The sequence below is a fragment of the Tenrec ecaudatus genome, chromosome 9 (assembly GCF_050624435.1).
Source record: "Tenrec ecaudatus isolate mTenEca1 chromosome 9, mTenEca1.hap1, whole genome shotgun sequence".
NCBI classification, from domain to species: Eukaryota; Metazoa; Chordata; class Mammalia; order Afrosoricida; family Tenrecidae; genus Tenrec; species Tenrec ecaudatus.
In genome coordinates, this window is record NC_134538.1 from 47,243,154 (window position 1) to 47,253,847 (window position 10,694).

The 10,694-nt window shown below is 46.2% G+C and overlaps 1 protein-coding gene across 3 annotated transcripts in view; it reads right to left on the bottom strand.

Moving 5' to 3' along the window:
- The window catches only part of CRTC3 (CREB regulated transcription coactivator 3), a 121,498-nt gene extending 111,416 nt beyond the window's left edge, over positions 1-10,082 (bottom strand). Inside the window, exons 1-2 of one of the 3 annotated variants that reach the window (XM_075558020.1) lie at positions 9,798-10,082; positions 121-219 (exon numbers count right to left, since the gene is read on the bottom strand). In XM_075558020.1, coding sequence (XP_075414135.1) covers positions 121-219; positions 9,798-9,929 — 231 coding nt within the window. In that variant the 5' untranslated portion in view covers positions 9,930-10,082. The remainder of the gene's footprint in view (positions 1-120; positions 220-9,797) is intronic. The other 2 variants (XM_075558018.1, XM_075558021.1) reach the window with 2 other exon arrangements.
- Positions 10,083-10,694: the final 612 nt, after the last annotated feature.

The following is a 10,694-nucleotide window of genomic DNA, read 5'->3' on the forward strand; positions in this document are numbered from 1 at the left end:
ACTGAGACTCCCCAGAAGACCACTTACTCTCCTGGAGTCAATTACCCCAACAAAGTCTATCTCTTTTTGCTCTACACGGTATCTTTCCAATCAGCTTGACGAAACTGATGGTCGGGGTACCTGAAACTCCGAAACACTGTTCCGCAGCTGGCTGACATTTGGTAAGGACCCTCCGTGATACTGGGTAAGGCGCAGTTGCTGAAGCTTCTGAAATTGAACCTGAAAATTGGGAAGAAAAGAAAAGGGTGTTGAGAGATGACAGAAAAGATCAGGCAGAAGTATCAATGTGTAGTATTCAGTACTGAAAATGGTGCAAAAGTAGAAGTCTGACTTTCAATTTCCTTTCCTCGAGTTCCTGGATCTTTCTGGATTTTTTTTTTTAATATTAGTTTTTCCTAACCCTAACCCTTCTGGGTTTTAATAACTCTATTTTGGGGGGGAAACCCTACCTAGTCATATTCCAAGTCGCTCATGTCATGACAGTTAGTTTTACAAGAAACTGAGTGTGGATATGTAGACAAGCAGGCTCATCTTTAACTGAAAAAAAAGGCGTCACTTATAGAAAAACTAAGCCCTGGTGACATGCAGTGGTTATGAGTTGGGCTGCTAACTGCAAGGTCAACATTTCAAAACCACCAGCCGTACACTCACAGAGGGCAGTTTTACCAGGTCCTATAGGGCCACCATGAGTCAGCATCGCCTCAATGGCAGTGAGTGAGTATGACTATCTACTGCCCTAATTTATTAACTGTTTTCCTTTCTCCATGTACATTCATGAGTAGTAACTGGATAGCTGTGACCAGAACACAGATAGGATTTTGCATGCTTACATCACAAACACAATCATTTTTAATGGCGACATTAGATTTTCTTCTTCTAAATTATTTCCTTAGAATACATTCCAAGGAGTGATTACTAAGTCATAGCTCTTGATAACACTCTGCCAAACAATACACTTTCCTAAAAGGTTTACCAATTTGCATATGACAAAAGTTTCACCAAAAGCATATTAGCACTGAATATTATCATTAATGAGATTAAGGAAGGAGGCCAATTTAGCAGGTATAAAATGGTATCCCACTGCTGTAACATGCCTTTTTTTCTGCAATGTCCTCCTTACTTCATTTTTAAAAGGCAGTAAACTGGTTACAGATCTTGTAAACCCTCAAGTGGTTTGTTTTGGTCTTTGCGAATTATTTCTAAAATAAATTGGTTCTGTGGTTATATAACCCTTGGCACTTATAATTCACACGGGGAAGAAGAAAGCTACTGCGGGTACCATGAGGCAGACAGTTATCCTTTTCTTATGCTCTGTCATTGCCTAATACAAATACAAACAAATCCCCAAACACCAAACCTACCAGATCTGAGCTCCTAACCTGGGCCAGGTGCTGTCCTACGTAGTTTTACACAATTCATCCCTAACCCTCTCACCAGCCATGCAAAGGAGACAGTGTTGTTCTGCTTCTAAAAACTTGGAGACCCAGACTCAAGGAAGTTCAGTTCCTTGTCCAAGATCACAGCAGGAGTCCGAATCATGACTACTGACTCAGAGCTTATCCTCCTAGCCCACCATGCTCTGTTCCCTGGTTCTGTTTCTCTCTTGGCAATTATACTACTAAACACTCAGAGAAAAATGAAGTTTGGTTAACCAATAGCCTTGTTGTGCCTATGAAGTTTTTTGATTATATTTTGTATTTACTTTATATTATGAAAAATTTCAAATCTATATGAGACTAATATAATTCAACCCCACCTAGCCACCCAGGTTTAACAATTACCAACGTATGTTCGATCTTAGTTTCTCTGTAATGCCCTCTGCTATGCCCTGCCCTCAGCTCAATGGAACCCAAGACACGTCACATTTCAATGATGCATCTGCAAAAGATAATGATGTATGTCTTTGGAAGTTGTAGAAACATAAACAATCTTCTGGCTGCTTTAACTTTCTTATACCTAGTGTTTGATTTCTCAAACATACTGCACTGTGATATGATTATCATCTATTAATCAAAACCCAGATCTGAGAAGCAGATATGAGGCAGTGGCCGAAGTCTCTCAATCTTCGATCTAAAAACCTTTTAACAAAACACTTGACACTTTAACCTTGAAATACTCTAGTCTAGAGGGGGGAGCGGGGAAGGAGGGGGGAAAAAAAAAAGAGGACCTGATGCAAAGGGCTTAAGTGGAGAGCAAATGCTTTGAAAATGATTAGGGCAAAGAATGTGCAGATGTGCTTTAGACAATTGATGTATGTATATGTATGGATTGTGATAAGAGTTGTATGAGCCCCTAATAAAATGTAAAAAAAAGAAGAAAAGTTATTAAGGAAGAAACCAGTTAAAGAGCATCAAACTGTCACTGCTTCAAAATTTTTCAAGAAGCAGAAATAAGGATTCAGTGCTCAAAGGTGACATTTGGAAAGTTCTTTGTTTGATCATAATTCAGTGTCTGGTGGTGCTAGCCTGAATAAATGGTATTGGACCACGAATAAATTACTTCAATCTTCAAAAAAAATACTCTAGTCTAGACAAAATTATGGGTCACCTTGATCTTTTAAAGTCTTTTTTTTCTTAAACAAAATTCTGCATTTTTATAAAACTTGGTAAAAAATAGTAGTTTAAACTGTACAGTCACCAGAACTACACAGCTATCAAAAATGCACACTCTTCACTTGGCATCTCCAGCACCTTCAGTTCTCTGTGCCTGGTCTGTGTTGGCCTCTCCATTTTCCGCAGGGTTTTCCCATCCTCGCCAGCATCAGCGTTCCTGTTCCCCTTTTCCCTTTGGGCACCTTCTCTCCTTTCTTGGCAGGGGCCTTTTTAGGCCTAGGCTCTGGTTTTGGAGGAGCAGCTTTCGCAGATATCCTTGCTGACCTCCTCTGAGGTTCGTCCGTCACCTTGGCTTTATCTCCCTAGCATCCCTTCAGCCTTTCGCTTGGGCGTGGTGGAGACAGAGGTTGGACACGGGGATGGTGGCGCGCAGGCTTTGGTAAACCCAGGGGTCATTCTCATCTCTTCACACTGCTCCGATCTAAAGTCTTTTCTTACCCCTTCCATCAATCTTTTATTCAGTTATACAAAATCTTTTTATTAAAACTAAGTGTCGAGTACTGTGCCAGGCACTGACTTACTCAGATGAGTATGTGCCAAACTTTCTGCTTTCAGAAAGTTCTGACAAGTTCTTAGCCCATTAGCTTTCATACTTCAACCAGGTTAAATTCTAAACCTAGCAAGCTTAATGTCCTAACAGTCTCCTATATCTGCTCTCAATCCCAGAGTCCCTTTCACCAGGACCTTCAAAGACTGTTCTAGTCAAAAGAACACCACATTTGTTATCAGAAGACCTGGGCTTATAACCAGGCCTCCCATTATTCTGATGTCTGCTTCCCAAAGATAAAGTGCTTGGTATAAGGATTAAAAGAAACAACAGACATGAGAGCGATGAATAAAATTTAAGTGCTTCAAAACTTCCCAAGACCTTATTATTGTTGATTTTCTTGGGTATTTTTTTTTATCTTCAGGTGCTTCTTAAATAAAATCTTGTGCTATTCCACCACCCCACCCCACCCCGACCCCGCCCCCTTTTAAATTTAGAATGATTGGCCAGATGGAATGGTAGCTGGCTTTCAGCACCTTCCAGGTGCTCGCTAATGGAAATGAACACCATGGAAGGCTGATTAGACTAAGAGGCTACAACCTGGCAGCCCCGACCCACACCATGTCTGACTCACACCATGTTTTAAATTCTAATTTTGACCTGGGAGACTGCATCCAAATCTAGACTCCCAACTTCTTTTGATTGCAAGATCTGGCAGCACTGAGCCCATATCCTTGCATGGCACCAAAGGCAGAGTGGAGACGTGCCTACCTCCTGAGACGGGGCTTAGGCCTTTCTATTTACCCAAGTTCTCCTCTATCACTCGGCAATGACTGCCCAGGATCAGCTGCACTTACCATTTCATTCCAGGTCCCTCCACCCATTGCTGTTATTTTTTTTTACTTGCCTGACCCTGGAATTTGAGTCAGCAACCGTTGGCCTACCATCCTCTGTCACATACTTTAGTGGAATTTCCTTCAATGCCCAGGTGAAATGAGAACCAAGTCTTACTAATTGCTTTTTTTAAAAAGTACTCTGAGGATTCAACATGATGACTCAATCAAATTCCCAGCAGGCTTTTAAAATAAAAATGGAGACAGTCCCCAAAATGCATCTGAATGGCAAATGACCCCAAATTGTCTAAGACATATTTTTTGAAAAGCAAAGTTGAAACAGTTCCGTTGACTGACTTTGAGACTTAACAAAAAGCTATAGCAACCAAAGAAAAATATATAAATGAGTAAGACAAAAGACACGCACGTACAGGGTCACTTGATGTTTGACAAGGTTGTTACAACAATTCAATATGGAAAGTCTTTTCAACAAATGCTACTGGCACAACTAGATATCCGGATGGAAATAAAAAGTGGTTTCTGCACTTATACACATCAAAATGAAGACTACTCTAGATTCTCCGAGGGCACCAAGAAGATTCCACAAGGTAATACATGTACAGTACCTGAAGAGACAACTCTTACATATTTTGCCCCAATCTAATTCTTTCTCTACTCCTTTATCAAAGGCCTCACTACTCCATAAACAGAGAAACAAAATCAAATGCACTGCCATCAAGTCGATTACTACTCATAGTGATTCTCTAAGGCAGGGTAAAACTGCCTCTGTGGGTTGTTGAGACTGTAACTCTGCATGCATGGGTTTATTCCAGATAAAACATGTTTAAACAAGTCTCTGTAATTGATAGGTGGCTGCAGACAAATTCTCTCTACTTGGCTTAGTCTTATTAGGGTGTCTTCAAAAATAGGTTCCATCAGAATAGTGACTTTTGAGGGGATCTATTGGGCCACTTAAACTTCGGGTGGTAGGGTCAGCTTGGAAGGTAATAGGAAAGTGGGGGGGGGTGGATGGGGTGTGTGTGTGTGTGTGTGTGTGTGTGTGTGTGTGTGTGTGTGTGTGTTGGGGTGTTAGAATTCCAAAAAGGTAATCTTGATAGATTTTCCCAGTGACACATAATAATTATGAGGACTCATTACGTCAAGTTTTGAAAAAACTGCCAGTGCATTATTGAGAAGGCCTGAAAAGTGCCAAGGAAACCTTCCTTCCTCCCCCAAACTCCAATGTACCAGCTCAAGGCTAGCAAGGGGTGTCCTAGGAAAATCCATTGGAAAACCTTATCCATCACGTGGGTCTTGCCCTGTCAGGCTTCTTTTTGTTCTTGAAACACAAGAAATATTTCAAAGGAACAAGATTTAAGCCCCTCAAGGATGCCAAATTGCTGGTTCTGTGTGGTGCAGGCTGAAGACTACAGTATTCTTCAGGGAAGGGCCAGGAGATGGAAATAGTGCCTTCAGAAGGATGGCATATGGAAGATATAGCTAGAACAACAGCTTCATATTTTTGATACTTTTGCTTAACAAATATTGCTGTGACTTTATAGCAATACTTTTGACTTACCCTGACATTGCCTGTTTTGATATAAAAATGGTGGTTTCCTCCACATATTTTGAACAAATTAATGCTCCCAGGTTATGGGATGAGTTTATCCGATGGTTTCTCAACACCCAAAGTTGTTCTTCATAGTCAAACTTCTTGAACAAGTTTCCAGCCTGTCACCATCTCCTCCCATTCACTCCTCTCTGTTTTGCAACCTACCTTCCATCTAGCACCTTTGAAAGCAGCTACTCTCACCACAGACCCCAAGGCCTCCATAGGGCTAGACCAAAGGACATGGTCGCATGCTAGACGAAGTCAGCAGTATCAGGCTCAGCTGACTGAGATGCCCTCCTTTTCACAAACACTCCCCTGGCTTTTCTCCTTTCTGGCTACAGTCTTGTGTGCTGGCTTTTCCTCCTCTACATCCCCTTTCCGAGGTAGAGCAAGCACAGCACATCTAGCTCTCTACACATTTCACTCTACGCCAGGGCTAAAACTCAAACATCTGTAGATGCCACGTAAGGCAGGTAAGTGAAATGAGGGACAGCGGCTGTGAAGAACACCAGGGGGAATGGTGGGGATGGAGGCAAAATATGGGGTCACTGCTGACAGATGTCTCAAAGGAAGCAAGAGTCAAGATTGTAATTTAAATCTCAATATGCATTGTTGGCCCTCATTTCCTTTTAGCTCTCATTTGTAAAGAACACAATCTGGGTGTTTTATATATATATATATATCTCAGAGCATCAAATAAGGAATGCAGGGCAGCAGTTTGCAATCTCTTTTCTATAAATTTTTCCGAGGCAGCTGGATCTCCACCAGTGGCTATATACCAAACCTTTCCAAGCTTATATCAGTAGCCCAATCTTCCCACCTGAGCTCCAGGACCATATAAACAACCATGAGACCATCTTGAATTAAATATCACTCTAAAAACTCACCGGCAACAAGTTGATTCCCACTCACAGTGACTCTGTAGGACACAGTTGAACTACCCTTGTGGATTTCGGAGACTGCAATTCTTTACATGAGTAGAAAGCTTCTCCTTTCTCCCGAGGGACAGCTGGTGGTTTCAAACTGCTGACCTTACAGTTAGCAGCCCAATAAACCCATGTTGCCACCAAGGCTCCTTATAAATGCCTCATAGGCACCTCAAACTCATCTTCTCCTACCTGCATACCCTGTTCCTCAGCCAGTGTTCCCTGGCTTGATGTAGGATACGCCTGAAATGGCTTGAGCCTTAAAGCTGACTCCTCCCTGAGCCCTCCCTTCCCCTCAACCCTTTCAACCATTCATAAATCTGGTTCTTTTAATGTCCAAAGGATCGATCTGTTTACCTGTCCACCTCCTCACTGCCACCACACTAGTGGATGCCATCACCTTTCCTAGAGTATTAGAGCCTCAGAACTGTTTCTCTGCTGTTGTTCCTCCATTTTATGCACTTTGTAGCAAGAATCTTTTAAAACGCAAATCTCTCCTGATTCAACCCAATAATAACTTTCCAGTGTCCTTAGGATCAAATCCCAAGTCCTGACTCAATAACCTGATAACTGTGAACCTCATCTCTCCAGCTTCATCCCACATCACCCTCCTAGTCCCCTTGCTAAAATGTCTGTCCTCTGTGTCTGACATATTCTCCTTTACTAGACACACACAGCTCCCTCTCCCACTCATCTTTTAGGCCCCTATCACATACCGCCAGATTCATCTACTTCCCTGAAACATGTTCTACTTGTTAAATGAATGTCTTCCCCATAAATACGAAAACTCTAGAGGAAATTGTGTCTTTCGGACTACTTTATCCCTAATGTCCATCACAACTTCAGCACACACTAGCGATTCAAAAACTAATATGTTGAGTAAATTTTAAAAAGAGGCATCATATCTTCATCCCTGACTTCCACAAACACACTAATCAAATATTGCCAAGTGACTATAATCTCTTCCCAGGCATGCTTGCCTCCACTGTCCTCCCTCTCCTTACTATCACCGGCAACACCACTGAATGAACCCTCTAGCACTCCTTTCTCAAAAAAAATATCTGTGCTTCTCGATAAGGCTGAATCTATAATGCAAGAGTGAAGAACAAGCCATAATCTTACTCTCTACTTATACACAAATGTTTTAACTCCAAATCTGAAGGATTGGCTGTGATTAATTAGGTAGAGGACTTGAGCCCAAAAGAGGTTCAGAGGGGAGTGCCAGGATGGATTAGTGATGTCTGTTTACTCAATTAACCATGTCTGCCATGGGATGGTAATGGAAATGCAATATAGCTACCACTAATGAACTGAATTCTTCTCTAAAGGGAACCCCCTACTCCACCCCCCACCGCCCCACCAAAGGGAACTTTTGGATCCTTGAAAGTTCACAGACATATACTTGGAAATCTTAAGAGTTCTCTATGTGAAGTATTTCGATTTTGTAGCTTCATTGTGATAATTCTTACAAATTTTAAATAAGCAGTTATTGTAAGGCAAACCAATTGAGTTTGTGTTTTTTAATACAATTAAGTCAAGAAATATGACAAAATTATACTGGCAAATTTAACATCTAAGTGATGACCTACACCAGGTGAGGGGCAAAGTGACAGCAAAATCTACAGTAATGAGAACAAGAGGTAAATGGCCCAATTCAGTTTTCATAGAGGCCGTAGCTGGTTGGTCTGACCAAACCCAAGAGAATCTGAGCTGTAAGTTAGTCAGCACCACATTCACATGGAGAGTCACATTAAATTGAGGTTGTTAATTTGAATTTACTGTAGCAGTAACTGTGTTTATTGCGTGCTTTTATTTTGGTTTATGGCTCTATCACAGCTTATATATAAACAAAGAAACTATGTGGCTAACAAGTTCATGTTTGAATATATCTGGGTAATAGCAACTTATATAAACAAGCATTGAGGATATGTGAAAAAAAATTTTTTGCCTTAAAAGATTCTCTACTATGGCTTCACTTGTGAGGATGTTCTTTACAGTGCTAGATAAATATGTATGTACAGTGTATTATTTGTACACATACAATGCATGTATCTAAAAAACCCAGGCTCCAGAATTAATCTTCAATGAACCTGTCATGTTTATCCCAGAATCTGCTCAAGAACACAAATGTAAATGTCTGTGTGAAGCTGGTCTGGCTATGAGAAAATACTTTCCTGAAATCCTTTCAGACTTCTTTATCTCTATTTTTTCTCAGTTTTGACAGAAAAGTTTGAGTAGAGGGCTGCTGTGCCAGGGGACAGTGTTGGCAGAGGGGTAAGTTTGAGGGGCAACAGCCACCCAGTTCCAACTGATGGCGTCTTAAGGAAATTCATGACCATGTTACCAGCTTTCCCATTTTTGTGGAGTTCTTCCAATTAAACAAATCTCTGGCAACAGATTCAAAAAACTTTCCCAAACACTGTGCCGGCCAAGTCGGCAGCTCAGCGAGCCTGGGACCACCTGTTTACAACTTTCCCAAGCACTCCTAACCCCCAACCTCACTCCCTTCCGGGCCCAGTCTCGGCTTAGCCTCCCCCATCCTCCCGATGGTCCTTCAAGGTCAGCCCTCAGAATCCTCCAGGCTGTCCCTGCTCGGCAGTCTGGGCGGACGGCACTTCCCGAGCTCCATCCTCCACTACCTCCCTCCACGGCTCCCTCAGCTCGCCTCGCTCGGGTGGGTCTCCCGGAGCCGGCGAGCTCCGTGCCCATTCCTCTCCGACCGCTGCGTCGCGCCAGTTCTCTTTAAATGTCCGGGGGCGAGCGATATGGGGTGGACCTGGCAAATCACCTCAAGGAGTGAAAGCAGCAAAGCCGCCTACTGGACCTCAACTCACATCCCCGTGCCAAGACCCCAGGGCGCCCCGGGGGTGGCCCTGCGTGGACGCGATCGTGCGGGCGGCACCCCCGGGCCTGCCCGCAGCCCAGGCCGGGGGAGCTCGCTTTGGTGCGTGCCCGGAGCCAGGAGGAGGGACGCTGCCCGAACCTCTGCGCGGCTCCGGGTGGCCTCCGCGCCGGGGTGGTTTCCTCTCGGGCCTCCCGATCGCCCTCCCCGGCGAGCCGCCCGCCAGCTCGGCCCCGGCCCCGGCCCCGACCGGTCTCCCGGCACGCCCAGCCCTGCGACCCTCCCACCTCCTCCGCGTTCCTAACTGGCTTCGAAAGACAGAGAAGCGCCGAGGCCGCGGCGGCCCCGCTCTGAGGCGCTGGTTCCCGGGCGCGGACCCCCGCGCGGCCCGGCCCCGCCATCGCCTCGAGCCCGCGACCTCTCACCCGCCGCGCGCTCCCGCCCGCCGCCGTGCCACCCCAGCCCGCGCCGGCCCGGGCCCTCACCCGCGACAGGGTGAGGTCGGTCATCAGCTGCTCGAAGGCCCGCGTCTCCTCGGCCTGCCGCTGCGTGTGCAGCGCGATCTTCTCGCTGAACTTCCGTGGATTGGCGCTGCCGGAGCCCGGCGAGGCGGCCATGGCGCGGGTCTGGCGCTAGCAGCACCGGGACGGCGGCGGGCACGGGGCCTGCTTCTCGGGCCGCGCTTCAGGCCACAGGGCGCCGGCGCAGCCGCCCCAAGCCTCTTCGGTGCGACGGGGCAGACGCGCCACCGCGGCCCCGCAGCCAGCGAGCGGCCGGGAGCGCGCCGAGGTCCGCCCCCGCGCGCCCGGCCACGCCCCGCCCGCGCCGGCCACGCCACTCCCCGCCTTGGCGCGGCCCTCCGGCCTCGCAGCCACCGCCACCCAGCTCGGCCCAGTCGGGGCCCGCGCGCCCGAGCCGAGTGCTCCGCAGGCCGGCGCCGGATCCGCGCAGCCTGCCTGGGCACACGTGAGGAGGCAACACCGAGCCGGCCTAGGCTAGGGGCCCCCGGGAACCGCGTTACTCAAGTTCTGCAGTTCAGGGATATCCTGGCCGACTGACGTGACCTTCGGGACCGTTTGCCCGCGCCTCCCCTCCCCCCAGCTGTGATGATGACCAGCGTCTAGGGCTGAGATTTGGGCGACCGAAGGAAGGTCAAGTCTAAGTGGGCTCGCACATTCGTGGGTGGCCCCTAACACCTGCCATCCCCTGCCCTCTGCTCCCACACTCGCTTATCCCCCAAGGCCTTTCCTCAACCGGTTTGCTTCCCAGACAAAAAGTAACCGTCTGCATTTTCATTTATTAAAACGATGTCCTTCCTGTTCAGCTCCCTGGTGCAGCTGAAGCCCTAGCCCCTTGTGGCCTCTCAAAACTAGAGCTTCAGC